Source organism: Motacilla alba, chromosome 4, assembly GCF_015832195.1.
Source record: "Motacilla alba alba isolate MOTALB_02 chromosome 4, Motacilla_alba_V1.0_pri, whole genome shotgun sequence".
Classification (NCBI taxonomy): domain Eukaryota; kingdom Metazoa; phylum Chordata; class Aves; order Passeriformes; family Motacillidae; genus Motacilla; species Motacilla alba.
In genome coordinates this window covers 58287889-58310799 of record NC_052019.1, presented here as the reverse complement: position 1 = coordinate 58310799, position 22911 = coordinate 58287889, and the positions used below count along the sequence as shown (strand labels likewise).

Sequence of the window (22911 nt, the reverse complement as noted above, 5' to 3'; positions counted from 1 at the left end):
TGCTGCTGCTGTCAATCACAGGGAGTTAAGATTTGCATCTGTTGAGTAATCTCTTTAGGCTTTCTAGGCAGAAAGGGTATTTGTACCTATTTATAACTGATTCAATCTCTAATGAGAGCTTAAAATTTCTTTAGACTGTCTGTGTTTGGAAATACACTAATAGTACATGAGACTTCCACCTTCATTTTCTCTCTCAAGTGCCATGTAGCTGTGACTACATTTTCCAGAAGAAGCCTCCCCCCCTGCTTCTTTTTGCTAAACAATCTAATTTATTTGAGGGTTTATTTAAATTGCTAAACACTGTCAGTGGAATTACTGGGGAAAGAATTGACTATTAATTAGGAAATACTTTCAGCCTGTAGCCCTGTCCTTGTTATAGCTCAAAATCCAGTTTGAGATAAGCTGTGACTCCTACTCTCGGTTCAAACTCATTAAACAAGACTGACAAACACCACAAAAGACTTTTAAGGAATGTCTCCAGCAGGGGAGATTATGGCCCTGTTTGTGCAGTGCATGACACTTAATATCCAATATGTAATGCACAAGCATAACTTCTGCGGATAAGTGAGACAGCACACACTGATCCCATTCTGTGGACAGAATGGGGATGATGCCCTCTGTGGACTGGGGAATAAGTAGTTCCCAAAGCAGACTTCATGGTAATTCTTATCAGCACAGTTATTTTATGTCTCTGCTGAAAACAAAAGTTGCCAGTTTCCTAGGAAAAGAATAAACGTATGTAAAGGGTTAATTCCCAGCCAGAATTCTGGTAAACCATCAGAAATATGATCCTACAATGACAGTGAAAGGAAAAAAACCCCGGCTCCAGATGGTAACTATAGGATTGTTGAAGAAATGGAAGAAATGGCTCTCAGCCCACCTTTCTCCCACTTGCGAACTGATAAATAATTCATTGGCATAGCTTTAAAATTCATTGTTTTGTGAGACAATACTCCTGCTTATCCAAAAGGCAGCCAATCAAATTGTAAATAAAGGTAGGTCTAAGGACAGGTTTGAGCACAGCTCTCCTGCAGTACAGTGATTGCTATCTCATGGCATAAGATTTTCTTCATACATACTTACTCTAAATTAATATGTCTGCTGTTCTCTGCTGTGCTCCTTGACATTTCTACACAAGCATTCACATTTATGAGAATAAAGTAACAGAAAATACTGGAAAATAACTGGGACCTACCAGAAGATTTTCTGGTTTGATGTCTCTGTGCACAATGTTGAGACCATGAAGGTATTTGAGAGCACTGGCTAAATTGTAGACCATGGCACTCCCATCTCTCTCTGTGTATTTTGTAGATGAAGTGATGGCATCAAATAGGTCTCCTCCCTATGGAAAGGAAAAAAGATCACTGTTTAAAAAATAATTAAGATGGTATTTCATTAAAAAAAAACAAACCCTAAACATGTAAAATCTTCCTTCCCAAAAGACATGCTCAAATTCCTGTTAAACAGAAAAAAAAAAAAAAAGTTTTGCAGAAAGATGATCTTGTCACCAAGATCATACTTTCCCATACTAGACTGGGACCTCGGTCATCTACGTTAAATTCTTAACTGTACTCCAGACTTCTAGTGTCTGAGCTTGGGTAAATCACAGGTTTTTTTTTCTATTGATCTTCCTACCTTTGATCACTCATTTATATTACATACAGGTACAGGCATACAGCATCCCTTTTCTTCATCTTACCAGTAGAATACCTTCAACATATTGAAAAACAGCTCTGATTTTGAGTAAAGCCTAAAATAAATTAGCCCTCCCCCCCCCCCCCCAAAAAAACCCCAAACTAACAAATATTCAGCAAATTCAAATTTCTGCAGATATTGCAAGAAACACCAAATAAATATAGCTGAAGAGGAAAAAAAAGATAAAACACATTCCAACATAAATGAATCCACTGATTGAGATACATCAAAGTGCAGAACCTCCAGGTGATTTCTGAATGTGTCAAGCTCTCTTTATGGATGCCCTGTTCCTCTGGGAAGACACAGCAACATGTGAGCGAGTTACTGATGGGGCATTTTCAGTCATTACAACAAATTTCACAGAGGTGTCTCCATGATGGTTTCCCTGGATACATGGGTTGTAGGAGTGATCTGTCTGAGCTGTGGGTGGCATTCCAAGCATTTCAATGCACACCGAAGAGAAGCAGCAAATTCAGGAAATATAGGCCAAGATAGTGGTGAATTAAAACAAAAAAAAAATACTGTCTTGAAACCCCAAAAAGCCTATAGGGTATAAAAATAACTTCTAGAAAGGAGGAAAGATGAGTGGGCTACAGAAATTATGTATTCAACAACTACACACTTTAGAGGTTTCCCAGTCTGGCAACCATTCTAGATGGGACTCCTGAATGTAACAGTGCCTCAGTCAGAAATAAAAAGTGTTCCTCAAAAAATGAGCAGTGCTCCTACTGCACACTGCTTTTGCTGTATGTTATTTGTATTTGACATGCCAGTCAAGCTGATGTGCAGTGTTGCTGTGCATGTACAGAACTCAGACAAGAGAATGCATGACTAGAACCTGATGCTACTCATGTATTTGGCTAACAAGGTGACAGCAAAAAGAATATTTGTGTTTTCTCTGCACGTGTGTGAAAGCAACATCTGTCCTCTGGTTAACTGTTTGATATAAGCAAAATGGGTGAGATCTTTCGAGTTTTGGTTTTCCAGGATGAAATTCACTTGAGTTTAATCTATTTGTCTGATCTATTAAGATAAATTCATTACAGAGTGTTCATTTCTTTAAATTAATTTATTAAATAATGAGAATAGTGAAATCTGTTAGTAAATCCATATCACTGTCACCCCTGCATATTGTAGGCATGATATAAAACCCACTATCTGCTTCTCTCTAGACTGTGCACATTGCAAAATTACCTCAAATCTGTGTTAATAGTCAAATTACAATTGAAGAGAGAGAAATCCCATTCACATAAATGTGTGACAGGTGTATTTTTATGATTTAAAAATGCAGGTTGCCACTGAAACCTTATTTGATTATGTCTCCCAAGATCTTAAGAGTTCCTAGATACTGCTCAGATTTCACACCAACACAGAGAATTCAAAGAAGACAAATAAAGCCCCCTGAGCCTCACCTTGACCAGCTCCATCACCAGGTAGAGCTCTGTGGGGGTGTCCATCTCCTCTATGAGCATGATGATGTTTGGGTGCTTCACTCGGCGCAGAATAGACACTTCATTTTCAATCAGGTGTTCCTGTTCAGAACAGGATGGAAGTTTATCTGAAACATGAATTTGCCAATTCACTTTTCCTTTGATCGGCCAATCACTTGATCAGTGAGCACCCTTTTTGCTGATTAATTTATATAGCAGATGGTTATTTTCAGTTGCTGGATCTTAACTTGTATTTAATCACTGACCACATTTAATTTAAAATACATTTCACACAGATAACAAATGGGGCATCTCCAAAAAAATACCTCAGAATGTGACAGCAATTCAGGAAGTGCAGGTTATGTTCTTATGTGGGTATTATGAGGTGAAATTAAGTTCAGAACCTTTCTGCCCCCCAGTTGGATCATTGGAATCTGTCACCCCTCATCAACAGTTAACATGTTCTTGATCCTCTCCAGCCTTCACCTCTCATTTAGTGGAGGTTACTCAAGGACAGATTACCTGGGATTTGTATCCAAGGACTTTATTTTTTTAAAAAGCTGTGGAGTATATTCAAGAAAAAAATATTCTAAATGCTTTGGTAATGGATTTTGGTTCATTTCATATGTCTGCTCAGATTTACAATCTGCCAAATTAGTAGTTCGGTTAAATTGTTGTGACTCCAACAGCTTAACAGCACACAGACTGAGTTCAATTTCCCCTTCCCTGTGCTTCTGAGGAAGTAATAGCTTTTGAGAACAAATTAGTTTCAAATGCCTTCTTTTCTAGAATGTTTTAACACTGGAGAGCAAAAAAAAATTATTTCCCCCTTCCACGTGAAGAATGATTTTAGTTTTCCTTTATAAATGTTGGAATATGGATATAGTACTTAGGTTCTCTGCAAAATAAGAAACAATGCTTGCATCAGACAGGAGTATCCTTCCACCCTGGCAGGGAGCAAATCATGTCACTGGACTGGGAACTTATCCATGTTGAATGCACTGATAAGGAGCATGCACTTCATGCATTTGTGAGCAGAGCATCAGGAAGAGATGTGATCCACTGTGCATAGGCAGTGCCTGAAGATCTTACACAACTTCACCTTCTTTTTCTGGGGTTATTTATGGATGCATTGTGCTTTTGCCAAAGCTTTCTGTGGCTGCATAGCTCAGAAACCACATGCCACGTGTGCATCTCGTTTGGTGAGAGAGCAGTGCGGCACCACGGGTTAAACACCACACCTTTGAAATTCACTTTGAAAGAGCAGCAATTGTCACTCTGAACAAACATATGCCTGCTCCAAACAAAGTGTTCTGGAGAGAAAACAAAACAGACAAACAGGAATCAATTCTGTTAAACACAATGCTGAATCTCATCACCAGACAAACGTGAACAGCCACAGCATACTAAGCCTCAGGGGTGGAAGCCTGGAAATTCAAAATTAACATTAAGAGTCCAAGCAAAAACTGGAATGTTATTACAGCTTTCTCAACCTAAAGAACAGGGAACATATTAAGTTTATTACACCCATTAATTACAACTAAGGCACAATGGCTTTATCTGTGCTTTCTTGACTAAACTGCTCAGACATAATTAATACTTAAAATAAACAGTATTTTTTAAAAGGCTTCAGAATATGGTTGAGCTACTGTTTAAAAACCTGTCCTCAAAAAAATTTGACTAATATGCAGCTAGTTATTTGCAACCACCCCACTGTTTGCTATGTTTTGGCATGAAAAAAATAGTAATTCCAAACTCGTTAAGGTGATCTCCTGGATAGTGCAATATAGGCTTCAGTCTACATTAATATGATTTATTTACAGAGACATTATTGTGTAATGATCATTTAAGCCACGTGTGGAAAACATTCAACTGGATTCAAATTTCTGAACATCCAAGATCAAGGAACAGTGCAGTTACATCATCCAAATTTGGGCTGGATGGGTGTTTTTAAGGCAGGGCTGTGGAACTGAGTGAGGAAGGAATAAGTTGTAGCAAAATTTAATTATTTCCTTTGTTGGAATTCTTCCAGGATGATTCTGCCACTGTCCTAAGAGGTATAAACATCTTCCAACAGTCTCTAGCTATAGGTCCTTTCAAAATGGGCAACTGTGCTTCCATAGGGTTGATTTCTTTTTTTATATATGTTCTAAAGCAAGGAGAATGATAAATAGAAAATTCCTCTCAATTCTACTTTGTAAAATAGATTATCTATCTCCAGACCATTCCAATTTATGATACCTAAGCAGCTGACTCAGACAAGTAATAAAAACCGTGTAAAGTTGCAAGCTGTACGCATCATCCAAAAATTTTGTTTGTAGTGGAATGCAGTGGGTCACCCTTTCCACAGCTAAAGAAATTGCAACATTTTAATCTCAGAAAGGCAATCCTAGCATTTTTTCTTGTGCCTGCACATTTTTATGATTCCTTTCTAAATTTTCCAAATAAACCTGGAGAATATGAGGTAAAATGAAAACCTTATCTCCCAGCATCTAAAGCATGGTTTAAAATCTGCACAGATAAAATGTTTCTGTTTGAGAAGCTCTCCTAATAGGAAGTCATGACAGCATCATACAGCTCCTTACCACACAAACAGGGGAGGCAGTTTTTCTTCCTTTTTAAAAATATCTATACTCAAGAAGTATGAAGGGAAAGAAGAGGTCTAACACTTTTAGATATTTGCTTGCATTACAGGAAATATTTTTCTCCTGAAGAGACAATTTTGGATTTTTCTGTTTAAAGTTTGAATTAAAAGAAAGTTTTCAGAACACAAGAGATCTTTGTTAAAACAGGAAGGTAACACTTCCTAAACAGTAAGAAAAAGTTGTGAAAATTTTTTTCAAATCCATGTTCTACTTATAAAAGGAGCATGTTGAGCCATACAGAGAGAAACAGAAGAGGCAGAGTGGGATGGGAATTGCATAAATAAACATATAGCTGCAAATTTCCTCTCTCATATTTTACACATCAAAATAGTCCAATAAATTTTGGGTGCATATTGTCATATTTTGTCAGCCCAATAAAATAGGCAATAATTACTTTGTTTTATCTCTATTATGTAGTAGACTAACACTCACTGCTTTTATTATTTGGTTCTTGGATACATTATCATCTTGTTAAAGAGATACTCTGAAAATAGCCAGAAAACCCAAACACACCCACCATTTATGACTAACGAGCAGCTGCTAGTGCTGCTTCTGTACACATGCAAATTGTTGTACACTACCTTCCCACAGCACTTGGCCTTGTCTATGATCTTCAGGGCAAACTCCTTTCCTGTGGATCTAAGCAAGAAAAATACGAGAGCAAATAATTAGAAAAATTGTGGCATTTTCAGTAAATACACCATCATAACAACATGCTGAGGCCCATGCTGGTTGCTGACAGAAAATTCACAGAGCAGACCTGGGTTCGGTTTTTGTTTCCTCAGCAGCATTTGTGCCTGCTGTTTCCCTGACTACCACAACACAGCTCCCTTGGTGTATGAATCCCAGGATTCAGCTGCAATTTCTTCTTTATGACCTGGCACAACTCTGTCACTCCTTTAAGGCAACAGCAAAATTTGCCTTCAGCCTTCCACTTAGTTTTGTTCAACTGGTAGGCTTTGAAGATAAAATCATACATGTATATGTGTGAAGATTGATACCTTAATAAAAAAAATTCAATAGGATTCAACAGAGCTGAAATGCCATAGCCCATTACAGATAGTCTAAAATCCTGTAGAATTTACTGGGCACTGATTCTGAGCTTTTGTATTACAATTTTTTAAAAAAAAAAAGTATTTTGTGGACATCTGCAGCACTCATCTAAAGTCCCATGACATTTAACAGGGTGGGTCATATACGAAGTAAAAAAGGATGACTGTTTTCAGCAAATACTCTCACAGAAAGGAGCTCTTGTTTGTCTTTCACCCCTTTAAGCACTAAAAATCTCAATTTCTCCGAATGGGGGGAAAATGAGTGGAAAACAAAAGCAACACAATTTAATCTTTTTTTCTAAAAAAAGATGAAATTATTACTTATATTATTGATGAATTAAAAATCATATGAAATTGCTGTAAGACCAAGTTGCTGCTGTTTCGCACTGTGCCAGTGCCTACAGACTCCAGTGTGCATCAGACACCACTAGAAAACAGGAGGTAGATACAAAAGCAAAAGGCATATTTTCAAACTTCTAGGGTGATTTTTACTGCATATGGCATTAGATACAACTGGTCAAAATCAGCACCTTACAGAAAAAGGAACTGAATTAACACCTAACATTCCATTTCTGCATTATTGAAAAACTGCAGGCGAGAATCCCTGCCCTGGAAGTGCAGCTGTATCTGCGAGGTTGTCATAGTTACAACCTGATCTGGTCTTTAGATAGAAGCCCTTATCTAAATGGTATCTGTGAAATGCCACCCTCTGATGTTACAGACCCGATGGAAGATCTGCTACAAGTACAGAGCGGAAATCACAATTACAATTTGTACTTTACACCATTACATCAGAAAGCCTGGCGACAACTGAGCAGCAACATCCACTTGGGGAACCTTCCCGGCCCATGCTGCGAGCAGGAGGAGTTAACATTCACAAAGCCAATTCATCCAACAACTTTAAATCCCTCTTGCAAATGTCCTCTACTGCAGCACCCATGGAATAAAGGTGGATATAATCCACACAATTTGTGCGCTAACATCCCTGCACATCGTACACCGGCATTGTCTGACAGGTTTCAGGAATTCTTCTTGAGCTGTCAGAGCCCATCTGTTGACTCACATCTTTGTATACAGACGCACAGGCACGAAAGAGACCACTTTATTCTTTGCTTGTTCTTTGTGTAGAACATCCTAGCTGGTAGCTGTGTAATAGGATCCTGGCTCCACAGCTAAGGCTTCTTAGCAAAACACTATCAGAAATTATGTATAATTAATAGAAATTAAAAGAGAAGCATTTACAGTTGGCATTTCCTCTTTCATCATTATTATTAGAAATTGGTTTTGTATACTTATTTTACATAAAATTAATTTAATAATGTTGCATTAAAGATTTGATCACATACAAGACTAGATATTGAAGTGGAATTGTGCCTTTTAAAATTTTTTTTCTAGTCCACTTTTCTCATTCTAAAAAGCACAGATGATGTTCAGTGACTTAGCAGCCCTTGTCCCATTTCCAGTGAGATTTAAATGATTTCCAAAATGCACAGCTTATATTTCTGATATTAAATATGTTATCTTGTGCTTTTAACCTGCTATCTTTCATGAAAACTTCTGGGTGAGGATAAGGGCAGTGGAAAGCAAAGGAGATGGTGTAGGGGGTGTCTGGGATCACCTGGTTGGGATGTAAGCTCTGATGAGTTACTCTGTGGGTAATGATGAGAGATTACTGGATCAATAGCCCTTGGTCTTGTGGGAGATTGCAATTTTCCCAAACATTAAGTGGCAGAGAACCAGCTTGGCTGAGCAGGGAACTCCTTGTGGCAAGAGGATCTCAAGAGGATCTTTGGAATCAAGGCGGTGCTTTGCAGCAAGATTTCAGAGCTGTGGTTGGTTCATGCAGGGAGAGGAGAGGCCAAAGGCCCATTAGGGCTGAAACTGGCCAGTGTTGAGTCACTTAAGGCCTTAAGCGTGTCAATAACAAAGGGAGCTCGAAAGAAAACACTGGAACTTGCTGAAGACTGTCACCTGACTAACATTAAGATAAAGCAAAGGCATGGAATGCTTTTTTTGTTTGCCTCAGTCTTTAGTGCCACTGATAGAAGTTGGGCTGCCCAGTCTCCTGAGCCAGAAGACCACAAGGGTGGGAGCAGTGACCTTCCATTTGCTGACAGTTGAATTTCCAAGGACATGACAGAAGACCCAATGATCTACAGACCTGTTAGTCAAACCTCACTTCTGGAATGAGATGTTTCCTTTCCGAATTATTTTTCTTTCAATTTCACTAAAACCAGCAGGTGAGGATCAAATAATAGACTGTTTCTCCAACATTTATGTTTTTCACAGTCATTTGCGGAATTTTGCCGGTATTTGCGTACAAACTGGAGATTCCTCATAATATTTAAGAAACTGAGATAACTCTCAGGTTGATGAAAATAGCAGAAGGTGATTCTAAAAAAGATACACTGAGAAAGTGACAGTCAGATCATCTGTTATGTTTGCACTGGCAGCAAAGTGTGACACAAAGCTTGCAGAGGAAGAGCACTGCAGCAGCAGCCCTGCACAGGTCTGTAAAGGTATCCTGCCTACCCCACAGGGAATCAGGCACAAGGATATTTCAGGCATATTGGAAGGTTCGTTTGAAGTGTCTGGCTCCTCCACACCACCAAACACAAGCAGCAAACCCAAGGGAGCCACCAGCACAGGCTGATAGCCAACAACTGCATGTTTTCTCTACCCACAGAATGTTGAAAGCTGTGAAAAATCACGTCAGCAGCAGGCAGTGGGGACAGCACAGCAGCAGAACTGCTGAGGCAGAAGGGGGAGGGGGTCTCTCTCAAACTCTGTTTAGATGCCACATAGAATTTCCTGTCATCCACAACCATCTGTAGTGTGAGAGACTTCTTGAAGAGCTGTGGGGTTTCCTGAGGAGGCACCATGAGAAGGTGACGCCTCCTTTATTTTGTGGGATAAAAAGCCATGATTCTCTGCTGCTCTCTTATCCCTTTGCTGAAAGAAAAAACACAGGAAGCTCTGCATGTTTTGCTATGCCTATTTCTCCTGAAGTGTGTGCATATTTTTGCAACTGCTCTTCGCTTTCATCTCATTGCATTTGTCTAGGAAATTATGTTAATGCACAGGGCTTTATCCAGTACAATAAGCAGCAGGACTGAACAGTTTCTTTGCTCACCGTTCCACACACTCCTTTACAACAGCGAAATTGCCATCACCAATCACCTTCCCCACTTTATACTTCTCAAGAATGGTAGATGACCCTGAGAACTTGTTTCCATTCAAGCCTGTAAAAAAATAGAGAAGTCAATAATGCAAGCTGAAGAGAAGTGTCAGCAGGATGCAATATATCCCCAATGGGCTCCACATATAAAAAACAGTCACAAATGCAAAACAAAACTTAAAAGTAAGCTGTTTTCTTCACTGCAATTCCCTTGGTTTTACCTCAAGTGTAAAGAAAAACAAGATGAACCCAAAGATATTGGACCTTTGAACACACAAATAAGCCTCTTGCTATGTTTTTGTACAGCCATATTCTAAAAGTAATGAATGCAGTTAGAAGTTCTTAATCTAAAATTTTCTGACCTCAAATTACTTTTTTGACTTCTTTTTTTTTGCAAACTCAAAGCAAAAACGCAAATAAGATTCAGCTACAATGCATATAAAAGACCCAAAAAGTTTTATCTGCTGAATTCCTTCAAGTTCTTACAGGTACTCCTGCAACATCCAAAATTCAAGTAATTTTGATAGAGGCTTATTTCAGTATTCTTAAAATAAAAAAACATTACTCCAACATTAAAATAAAAAATATTTTAAAATAATTGACTTTCCTGTAAAGAGATGAGGAATGAAAGGTTTAATTTAGCTAAGGTCAGTCGATTGACAAGTGGCTCCAATGAGATGAAGCCCAATGAGCTCTTTTGAGGAGGGTTCCTCTTTCAATCCAGCCACATACACATTTCTAGTGATAATGCAGGTCATGTTCAAAATCAGCCAAATCCTGACAGTGACTATTGAAGAGCAAGGTCCAGCAATATGCTACCAATGGATAAAAAAAAAATAACAAAATTTATCTCCTAACTTTACTGCCTTGATGCATGAATTATGCTGAAAATTTTTCCGAGGTGAATCAACAAGGTAACAAACATCTACAAACAGAAAGTTATTTGGAGTCATCAGAAACCACCAGATAGTGCTAATGCAAGTGTCATCCACAGCAAAATTCTGGCAAGGACTGCCAGCAGTTATTGGTGTCCTACCTTCGGGACTCTGGCAACGGAGTGATTCAGGTGCACCATTCACATTGGAAGAAGATCCACCATGTGGGGAGATCTGTGGGAGTACACAAGAACTTCTAATTTCTGACAGTAATCACAAGAAAGAGCCATATAGAAAAGCAGCAAAGTTGAAAAAAGAAAACCACTAAAAACATTTGTACAGATTCAGTTTACATTTCTACTCCCATTTTATTTTCATTCTTTTCATTCATTTCTCAAAGTTCATCATCATTGTTACTAGTACAAATTTAAGATTCAGCCACAATATTTCTGTTTAGATAAGCAGTTGAACAGATTTCAGTAAACAGCAAAGAAAAGTCCTTTCAGCTACACCTGCAATTTTGGCCTAGGCAGCCAGGTACATCTATGATAATCAGATTTATTTAGCCATCTATTGAGCCATATTTTAGGCTATTATAGATGTGAAGATTTTTGTGTATATTTTGACACCTATAAATATTTCAAGTTAGATGTCAGATATGTATCCGGACATAGATCCAGTTTTAGTAACTGTGACACTGTAAATAACAAATATCGAAATAATTTTCAAGCATGACAGCTGAAGAAAACTGATTTTCCTTCACTAACAACTTAATTGATACTGGATTTGAATCTTCATGATTCTACTTAAGTCATCCTGTCACACTGCCCAGGGATGTAAACGATGCTAAGTTTTTATTTTGAAAAGGGGTGGAGGCATAGGAATGAATGCCATAAATAGTAAAATATACTGGATGTGTTCCGTGCACCACTTTTATAAGCTCTCCTATTACAGTTGTTTAGGGATGCTGCATGAAATTAAAATAAAGTTTAGATCATTCCTCCTCCATGTAACATTTCTTGCTGTTCTGTGAAGTTCCAGATCTTGTTTTCTTCATGGGCCATTATGGTGGTTTTCAGCACTCACCACAGGAAGGATTAAAATGCTTCTCTGCCTTAAGCTCAGTGTCTGTTGAAATGGCTTTTCGAGACACCGGGAATGCAAATGCAGCATTTTGCCTTTTAGCTGACATTGTCTGGTTACACTGCTGAATATTTTAAATCATTAACACTATTGTCAGGGAAAGAACTGAACTGACAGATAGGGATATTGTCTAAAGGCTCATGAAATGCTAATGAAGGCTTAAGTTTCTAGTGGCAGCTGAGCTGCCAAATCAGCTAAAGGTACAGTAACTAGAAGCTGTACAACTTAATTTTGCATAGCCCCTAAAACAGCAACGTTTACCAGCGTTTGGCACAGAAGTAGCACCAAACAGCAAGCAGGCAGCTACTGCTCTGCTCCTTGCTAATAACTTAAACCCAGGCTATGTTAAGGCTGCTGTCTTTCTGAGTTATCTGTCTATTTAACAGGGACTAGGAAAAAGGACATTTGGGTTAAATGACATTTGTACAAAATCATGAGTCAGTCTCTTAACCAGTCGGCCACATTTTCTTCAAGCATGAAGCAGAGATAGCAGAACAGACCATGGCCAAGTATTAGTCATCAGCCTAAAATACTAGTAATCTGGTTTTGTTTTTCAGGGAGTGACAATACATGGGAACATCTAGCCCACATTTCCAACTTCCTTCAGTCTTGTAATCAGGGCAGAGCATGACTGGGCACATTCCTTCTTACCACAAGAAGGAAGTAAACATTAACAGGAAAAAAAGCTAAAATGAATACAAAAATAAAATAAAATTAATCCTGCCATTGTGGCTGAGGTGTTAGATAAGAATCTGAAATTACATGTTTAATCATAGCTCTGCCACAACTCCACAGCTGGTGGGATTTTATTTTTTAAGCATCCACAGATCCTTATAAACAAACCCATATTATTCTCTTGCAGTAGAATGGTACCTTGGTTGGCAAACCTCTGCACTCAGGATTAAGAGTGCCCAGACACGAATGTTTGTGGAAACATTTGGGGATTATTTTCATATTGAAAAAAATACCTAACTCCTTGGCAGCTACATGGGATGGTGGTGAATCTAACTGTGGAGTATCAGTATTTTAGTGGAACTGCAGATTAATTTTGCAGTAGTAGTCTCTGAAATCTGGGGACACTTTGGTTACGCCATTGTAATTCATCCTGAATGGCTGTAGCAAGAAGGGAGTAAAAGATATTCTCCGAACATAAATAGAATGCTATTTATATAATCAGTGTTTCATAGAGATATTGTAAGTATTTACTATTATAATTATTAACAGTAACATAACGTGTAAGACAGAAACTTAGTATTTTTTTTGATCCTTACACATGAATTGTAAATTCACCAAATGCATACCTTAAAGAATCCCTCTACGAACTGCTGTGGCCCCTGTGTCACTAGGCTGGATAATCACATGTAAATGATCTTTACATATAACTACACACATAGCACATTCGTACAGCACTGAAGAGATCAAAAACCTTGATGAAGATAGGCACTAATCCTTCAAATCACTTAAGCACATGTTTAACTTTAAGTACATTAACATCCTCGTTGAAGTAAAAGGGACTACTCAATTGCTGAAAGTTAAGCAAGTACTTAAGTTATTTGTTGGATCAGGTTCTAATGCCCTTTCACTTTGGTCATGTGGTCCATCAATTGCAAAAGTAACACCCAAACAAATTCAAACACAAAGTTATTTAGCATAATTCTGAGTCTACGAAAGGCTTCAACTGTAAAGCCTCTTTATTTGGATGATTTTATTTTATTTTTAAAAAGATTGCAAGACTTTGTGGTCCTTAATTTCAAGAGGGGACAATAAGGCAATCCTAGTAAGCATAAGCAAGTTATGACACCACTTTCCAAAGTTACACCAATTTCCAAATTTAATTTCATCTCTGGATGTTTTTTATGGTACAATGTCGGCAGAGTAACAGATGTACCGGAAGAGCTAAGAGTCAAATCACCCATAACAGCTTTGCATGGAAATGTACACTTAGAACCAAAGCAAAATGTTAAACCTTTCCACTGCCTACAGAACAGCAAAAGGACTTCTTCTTGATCAGCTGTCCTGTGACACCAAATCACCATTACTATTATTATTAACCCATGCACCAGATTTTATCTCCATTGGAATTCAAAAGAAAAATAAGCAACTCAGCACATTTGGTCAAAAGAGAACACTGCACAGAGTAGTCATTTACTTCATGCCCATACTTGTTAGCTTTTAAAGCTAAATCTTCACCTTGAAACAAAGCCTCTGCTAAGTGAAATGCTGAGTTACAGAGTAATTCTGGGCTGTTAAAAATAAACAGCCTGAATAAGACTATATAGAGTATTGAGTGCATGGTATCCACATTTGTCTCTTACTGGAATAAAGGTTTTTATTTGGGTTTATGGGGAAATTCCATCATGTTTACTATTATTAAGACATAGCTTTAATTCCTGACTTCAATATAACCTCAAAATCCACTATTTAAAACACGGCTGCAAGCCTGGGATGCTGGACTTAAAGTATACAGTGAACAACTAATAGCACAAGGGCACTCTGCTTGGAAGAGCCAGAAATGACAGAGAGACAGCCCTTCCCTTTAAAGATAAACTGTTCACAAGGAGTCTTTCCTGTGAGGAATTCTCTGTGCCTGAACATACCACTCCTAACAAAAGAGTTGTGAAGCAGAAAGAATCCTTGGGGACTGAAGAGGCTTCTCCTTAAAGTAATAGTGGCCTTTAGAGAATATAAGCTTCAGTGTCTGAGACTGAGAAGAAATTGCTGCTGCAGTCAGTACTTTTGCAAGTTGGCTGCCTTGATGACTAGCACTATCATTTATGCTCTACATTGACTGTCAAACTACAAAAAGCTTATCAAGGTTCTAATCTATAGTAAAATATTTTACTTTGCTCTGGCTTCTCAAATAAAATAGTTTTTAAAGTGCAGTTCAAGTGCAGCTGCTCTGATGTTCTGCTCTTTACAGGAAACAGAAATATCAACCCTGATTTTTTTTCCCTTTTTTATGCTGCCTCAAGCTTATACAAAACCATTATTCAGTCCTGCTGTTTCACCCTCTATAAAAACAAATATATATGATTTGTGCACAATAAATCACTCAAAATATTGAACTCCCAAAGACAGAAAACTCTAAAATTTTCATTCAGCTGTAGTCTTTATACAAGCACAGGAAGCCAGACTGTTTGTCTGTGCAGCAATGCAGTCTTAGCAACAAAGAACTATTAAACAACAGGGAAAAGCAATAATCTCCAAATAATAAAATTGTTCCCTCTTCCCCCTTTTCTCTCATCAGAGTAACCAAAAAACCCCAAATTTCACAAAAGGGTGTATGAATTTCTCAAAAGAAGCTGGTTTTGCATAAAACTATGCCTCCACATTACTGGTTTTATGCTTCCCCAAAACAGTCCTTCTACAACTTAATCAAGAAATACGTGTGACTGAACAGCACACTTGATCCTTTTGGAATTCCCCTGATAACTTTCCCTATCTTTTGTCTCAGGAGCTCAGCTGGGACACTACTGCTAAACAGATGCATCCTAAAGGATAAAACATGAGGTACTCCCTACCTCAGTAACACACCAGATCCGAGGGGCTTAATTTGGTTTTGCTGTTCTCTTTGGTCGTATGGGGGTGAATAATTTGACACAAAAACCCATTAGTACCCAGCACCAATTAAATTCCAAATTGAAAACATACAGCAGCCTACTTGAGTGAAAGTGAACGGGAAAGGGGACGTGTCCAGTTTGGTGAGAATTGCTTGCTGCCACCAGAATTATCTCTGCCTTAACGGAACTTCAATCAGTTAAAAGCAGACAGTGCAGCAGTGCTAAAAAACAAGGCAAATGATCTTGTTTCTAAACTTGTAATTTCATTAAAAAGAGACCAAAGAGCATTTGTTAAATATAGTGCAGACCAGCTGAGAGCCTCAAGCCCAGTGATTCTGGTGTCCTCTACTGTTAGCTCCGTAGAGGAGTTGTCCAGACAGATTTTAAGACACACAGTTCTAATTCTCCATGTCAGAATTATTATTGTTCTTGAAAATTACTGAACCAACCAGCTACTGATATAATTTAAAATTAATTTAGAAATTGAGCAATAAAACAAACAAATTAAACAAATAAATTAAAATAATCAAAATCCTTTGTTAGAATTATCACAAGCAGTCTGGCAAAAACCAGTGCCAATACTCCTTGCAAAACAAGACTTGATAACAATTAGCATGTCAAAACCCAAATCTGAGCACTATTCAAATCACGTCCTTTAGCCAGACTCTTAATGGAGAAAACAGTTTTCCACAGAATTATGCAGCCTCTTCACAAATGCTGTGTTCACCAATAGGAGCTATTACTTGATCAGAATAATCAGTGCAAACCATCCACTCTGCTTCCAGAAAGGCTGCAATTTATGATTCCATAAGACAATTCCCCTTGAAAGGACAGCTGCACAAATGCAGCAATGAGATGCTCCACTGTAACCCAGAATGTTCCTTTTACTTCACTTAGTCAAAGGCACAGAGCAGCCTCCAAGAACTGCAAATGCAGCCAGCTCTGGAGTGGGAGAGGAAGAGAAATCTCTTGGTGCAACACAGAAAAATCTGCCAGATGTCAGGCTGCTCCCAAAGGAAGCCCTCAAACCCTTTCTGGCAGGAGACTGGATTGAGGGGTGAAATTGGTGCCAGGGAGAAATAAGTCTACTTTAGATGAAACTTGGGCAATGCTACAGGCTGTAATACAATACTGCATTTCTATAGGCTGAAGGGATACAAATTGCTTGGAGGATTTCTGCAGTCCAAAGAACAATGGAAAATTTGGAGGACAAAGTGGCATATTCCAGCCAGCATCACACTCTGCCTTTCCTGAGCTGAGTGTTCAACCTAAACAAAACACAAAAATCTTACTTCAGATCTATTCTCCACATTAGCAAAAATCATACTTGCAAGGCTACTCTCCAAAATTATAGCTTTTTATTTTTCCTTCAGCACCAGTGTCACACAGTAATGAAATTTAGGGGGTTTAATGGTTCTTGCACTTACCTTGAGTCCACGAAAGCTGCCTGGGCTTGTTGGTGAAGAGCTGGAGGACTTTGTAGATTTTGGGGTGGATAACTGACTGCTTGGGGTTCCATTAACTGGCCAAAGCAATGAAAATGAACAAATGAAAGAAAAGATGAATAAAAATAAAAAGTTATTACTGAAGTCTGCAACCAGAGATCAAAACAGTGTCCTCAGTATTTAGGAATAACGTATATATTTGCATGTCACAAAAACTGCACCCTGAAAATTCATGTGGCTGGATATGGGATCAAGGGGACACGCAAATATTGCATTGTCATTCCAGACATTAAAAAGGCCCCTTCTGTCCTTTGCCAGGGGAAGAGGTTTGGGCACAGAAACAAAGAAAAACAACAACAACAAAAAAAAAGCCATAGCCTTTAAAAATTGCATAATAAATTGTGGTATCACACAATAAAATTTATAAAAGAAAATGTTTCTGAGGATATTTGACCCTCCTCCTCTTCAGTTTGGATCAAGGCCTTACTCTCTAGGTAGAACGTTTCACAGAACAGGAGTTCTAACAAGAAGAATTAACTGTTTGCACAACAGAAAACTTTAGCAGTAGTTCAGAAAATGTTGATTTAGGGGAAAAAAACCTCAACAAGAGAAAAGCTAGTAGGTTGTTTTTGAGCTTCCAATAAGTACAAGGGTTTTTGAAAATATATAATATTCTCCCTCTTGTCTTAAAGAGTCCATTCATTTTAAGATTTTTAGACAGATTTTTAGACAGGCCTTATACAACATTTGTTATCTCTCTGGTGTATTGAATATAACTGAGGTCAGTCCTTGTATTTTTTAAAAAGGTCAAACTGACAAATTTTATTATGCAGAGAGAATAGTACACTGTCCATCAGACACAAATATGATGCAATGTTATATGATGAGACATCATTTCTTTTCAGCTGATCCTCATTTTTCACGGGAGAGAAAAATACTAAGCAGAAATTTAAGAGCTAAAAATGCTTCATAGCATGGTGATGAATTATTCTTCCAGAAAGAAAAGACAACCCTGGTAAACAGAAACTAAGCTTCAAATTAAATAATCCGCTCAATTCCTTTACATATTCAGGTCTGTCATGGGTCATCACTTCTTAAACTACTGGATTTATTTTACAGGTGTCCACTGACCCAGCACACTAACTTTATCTGAGTATGGGAGATGCCTTGCAAGGACTATTTTTTACAACCTGGGCAGCCCATCTGCCACTAGGCCAGGCTGACTGCACTGCACTTCCACAAATCCCTGTTTTTCACAAAAATCTCCTTCTCTGGTGTATGATGTTAAGATATAACTGATTGGTGTTTAGCTATTCTATAAGTCTATCTTGAAGTCTGATAACTTGGATTTATATTCCCAATTCGGTTACAGGACCAAGACCTTAGTATTTTTTTTTACAAGTATTCAGTGTATTTAGGATATTTTCATCTTGATTTTAACAATATTTGCCTGCAAGAAAAATAGGTGGTTCTAAGGGGGTTTTTTTTGAGAAGCTGAAAGCATCTAAGAGCACACTACCCTCCTGTAGACTTCAACAATTCACACTGAATATCCAATGCATCCTTGTTTTAGAAAGAATTTGCAAGTGTGACAATGGCAAGGGCTAGTGACAGCTATCTTACTGTTTTCTGCTTCTTGCATGACCAAAAGTTAGATACTTCAGTAGAAATATCTCAGAGTTTGCTTCCAAATGACAAACTAGTACCACAGGAAGAAATTTATTTTTTTGTTTGTTCTAAGATTCTTTTATAGAGCTCACGGAAAAGTCTCTACTTCCCGGACATGACCACTGTAAGGCATGCTTGTCTAAGTCACTACCATCCTCTTTAAGCATTGGCAGAACCACTAAGTTGTTCCAGTGAAACTGGCTGGTCAACAAAACGTGCTTCCCTCCCTAAACTGTCCAAGGAGGAAGAGCCCAAATTACACTGACAATACTGTAGCTCTTTGCTAATATCTCAGCTATTCTTGGTGGAGAAGGGTGGGGTTCTGAGCCAGGGGTGTGACTAGATGACACCCAGAAGTGCCTTCCAATTTTCGTGCATCTATAGAACACACAGTTCATTCTGCTGAGGATCCTGCTGGAAAGAGCTGTCTGCAGATTCCTCTTTGCCAGTGTCTCCAGAGAGCCACTGCACGTCAGCTGCTAAGCATCTGCAACAACAGGGAAAGCTGGAACTGGCCCTGTCCAGATGTAAAGATTTTGCATCTATAGGGAGTTAGCCAACTGCTTGTGCTGGCTCTGGCTGGGGTGCAATTAATTTTCTTCACAGCACAGGGCTACATTTAAGATTTGTGCTGGGAAGTGCTGCTAATACAGGGATGTTCCTGTGATTTGTGAGCATGCACAGCATCGAGGCCTTTTTTGCTCCTCATGAGCTGAGAGGGGACACAGGTGGAACAGCTGACCCTAGTTGATCCAGGGAATATTGCAGACCATACAGCATCATGCTCAGCAGTAAAATGAGAGGGAATGCTGGCAGAGGGGACACTGCTCGGGGACAAGATGGCATCAGTCAGCTGCTCATTCACAGCACTTGTCATTCTTGGGTTTTATTTCTCTCTCTTTGTTACTCGCATTGCAACATCGTTGTTGCTATTACTATTGTTACTTCAGTTATTAAACAACTCATATCTCAACCCATGAATTTTCTCACTTTCACCCTTCCAATTCACTTCCTTCACCCTGCTGCAGCAGAGAAGTCAGGAAGTGCCTGTGTGGTGCTTAGTTTCTGGCTGAGGTTGAGCCATGACACTGCTATTTCAGAGAGCAGCACTTTTCTTTCTTCCCTCACTCAATAATGCAGCAATCTGTATCAGCACAAATCTGCTGCTATGGATTTGCTGGTTATTCCTTATGTATGCCAACATTACCTTTTTATTCTATTTTCTAAGCATAAATTATTTTAAGGTTTCTTTCCACATGCATACCAGTGAATATACAGAAAAAAAACCCCAAACTTTTCTGTCATTCTGAAGTAGTGCATGTTAGACTACATGTTTGGCACTCTGGAATGTTTAAAACTTTAAAATCTAGTAATAACTTCTAAATTGTTTACTTCTAGTATGACCGAAAGACTCAATCTATTTTCTAATCAATTTGTATGTTACTTGTTTCACAAATGCTTTGACTTTGAACTGAAAGTTCAGGGATTCCTCAGGGTTTTTTTTAGAATTTAGGCTGAAGTAATACAAGAAAAATAAGAAAAATAAGAAATTGCACATAAAATTGAAACATATGAGATGGTTTTGCACTGCTTTTTTTCAGTAATTCTCACACCTGTCTTTTTGCTGGCTGAAATGTTCTATTTTAATATACTTTAGAATAAACATACAAGTGTATTGCTCCTTAGAATGCTCTCTACTTGTAGTCAAATTATACCTTTAAAAATTTAACTTTGACACCATTAGCAGATGTCCAACAACTGAAAAGCACTATTTCACTGAAATTATCTACCTCAACAACAACAACAAAAAAAATCCAACACCCATTTCATCTCTGTTTCATCCAATGCAAAATGTGTTTCAAACTTGAACACATTCACAAATACAGCACCAAAAATACAGCTAAATGGAGAGGGAGGAGACACACTAGTGATATACAGCCATAATAGTAATGGCTCACCTGGGGATTTTGCTGAAGAATGAGCACTGGAGTGGCCACCCCTCTTTACTGTACTCATATATTTGACACAAAGGAAAAAGACATTAAGGAAAGAAGTTAATAAACAACTCTCAACATGCATTGAAGGAAGAAAGGTAAATAAAGGATCAGTAAAGACTACATGTAAAAACAAAACAAAAAAAAAAGGCAAGTAAATAGAAGGATAAATACCACACGCTTTGCATACATTTTTCAAATTAACCAAACCAAAGAGGGTCTAAGTAGAAATGAGTATGGGAATGACAGCACTGATATCTAAATACTTTGCATAAAATTCACTGCTGATAGATATTCTACATCATCTCTCTGGAGGTAAAAGAATTGCATGAAATGTAGATCAGTTGCAGAACTTGCCCTTCATGATACATTTTTCTGCAATCCTCCTTTGAAGCTTTCCAGTTAAACATTCAACCTTTATAAACAAATTATTAATATTCCACTTTGAAAAAAACACAATGATAAAATTACTTTAACCAGCACCAATTAAGCAAAATAAATGTGGAACATGTCACAGTTTTGAATACACACAAAAGCTTACATCTATAGTTACATTCAAAAAAGAGCATCATATATTTACATATTCAATAGTTTGATTTCAGGGGGAAAAGAAGTATTTAGAAATTAAATGCAGTGGTGAAAAAATTTTTAAAAAGCAAGTTTCTCCCTTTATTTACATAAAATGCTTGTGTAAATACATAAAATTTACATAAAATATGGTGTTCAGCCAAACTGGTGGCAAAATCACAGTATGAACACCTCTCTTTGAAATTACTAGAAGCACAGGAAGAAAAATTCTCTGTTAATGGGCAATCACAGTACAGTACATCTCCTAAAATTACTTGAACCAGCAAAGGCCTGTATTTTTGATAGCATTTGTGTATAGGAGAAACCTTTCTAATTCAAAATTTAAGGGTATACTCTGATTCAATGAACATGAACCTAACCATATACATAACCCTGCAGTTAATAGTTTTCAGGAAAATCAAGTGCCAAGCTGAAAACATATCCCAAGAGCACAATTAGCACAAATTACTCCAATGTTCATAAACTGAAACTACATGTGCCTGTAATTAAAAAATAGAAACCATATTTCTTCCTAGGATTAAAAAAAATAATAATAAAATTGCAAATTTCTTTTAGATCAGTATTAAATCTGTGAGACAAAATGAAAAAATGGGGTTTTTCCCCTCTGGAAACACTTGTATTACAGACAGAGCCAACAGGTTTTTTTCACCCCATTAGAAAAAAAAAATAAAATTAGTGTATTTGATGTGTTCAGCTCTTTCCTAGCAGTAGTACCTGAGGCAGGGGACTTGCTCCGACGTGAAGGTCCTGGACTTTTGGATGCAGTGTGCCTCATGGCAGAGGAGCGGGAGTAAGACTTCATAACACGACATTCTACAAAGCAAGCAAACTCTGTCAAGGGTTTTGACAACAGTTCAGTGCACAGGCTCCCTCCACACAGGCACCTGGCTGTGTGGCTGTTTGTCATCCAGAATACGACCAGCACTTTTTGAACATCTTTGCCCAGCTAAGTCAAACAGATTTTTAAGAGCATCTCACAACTCTAACCTACTCACCATAAAAACCTGTTTGAGCTACGCAGTACTGACAGATATGACATTCTGCAGATAATATTTCTTCACGTCTTGAGGCTGGATTATTACTACAATTCAAGTTTGTATATATGCTGATGCCAAGGTTCTTGCTGTAATGGCACTTCCATACTGGGCAACTGCACAGCCAGCACTATTTCCCTTCTTTTTTAAAAAACTGATGCTGTGACCCATTTTTGAACAGGTGAAAAGTGCCTATTGTTTCCATATGGCTGAAACAACAGACTACTGTCTACACATATATATATAAATAACAACCACACTGGGAAAGCAATCAATGAGCACACATGCATTGCCATTTTGGTAACATTTTAATCACTACGGCGAGCATTGTTAGCAGATACTCCAAACGGGATCAAAAATTTCTCTCCTTATTTTGTCCCTGATGCCAACGTCATCATTAGGATGCCATGTCATCGTAAAAAAATGAAGTTGAGCTGCATGCCTTGCCAGTCATGTATATAACCTGCTTTTATCCATAAAGACCCCTAGAGCTATTAGAGAAAGCAGGGATCACCAAAGCTGAAGAGATAAAGGAAAGAAAGAGAAAAAGGCAAGGAAATGAGATCAACTAGTCTGTGCCTTGTGTAGTGGGAAAAGCAAATTT

General features: G+C 38.0%; 1 protein-coding gene across 7 annotated transcripts in view; it reads right to left on the bottom strand.

Moving 5' to 3' along the window:
• DCLK2 (doublecortin like kinase 2) overlaps window positions 1-22911 on the bottom strand; it is a 79122-nt gene that overhangs the window by 10863 nt on the left and 45348 nt on the right. For 4 of the 7 annotated variants that reach the window (XR_005256896.1, XM_038136499.1, XM_038136500.1 and 1 more), the window contains exons 4-11: window positions 21988-22086; window positions 20650-20697; window positions 17006-17100; window positions 11037-11109; window positions 9956-10064; window positions 6352-6409; window positions 3108-3227; window positions 1196-1342 (exon numbers count right to left, since the gene is read on the bottom strand). Coding sequence is in view for 5 of the 7 variants with exons in the window: in XM_038136499.1 (XP_037992427.1) it covers window positions 1196-1342; window positions 3108-3227; window positions 6352-6409; window positions 9956-10064; window positions 11037-11109; window positions 17006-17100; window positions 20650-20697; window positions 21988-22086 (749 nt within the window). In the remaining 2 variants the exon portion in view is untranslated. The remainder of the gene's footprint in view (window positions 1-1195; window positions 1343-3107; window positions 3228-6351; window positions 6410-9955; window positions 10065-11036; window positions 11110-17005; window positions 17101-20649; window positions 20698-21987; window positions 22087-22911) is intronic. The other 3 variants (XR_005256897.1, XM_038136501.1, XM_038136502.1) reach the window with 1 other exon arrangement.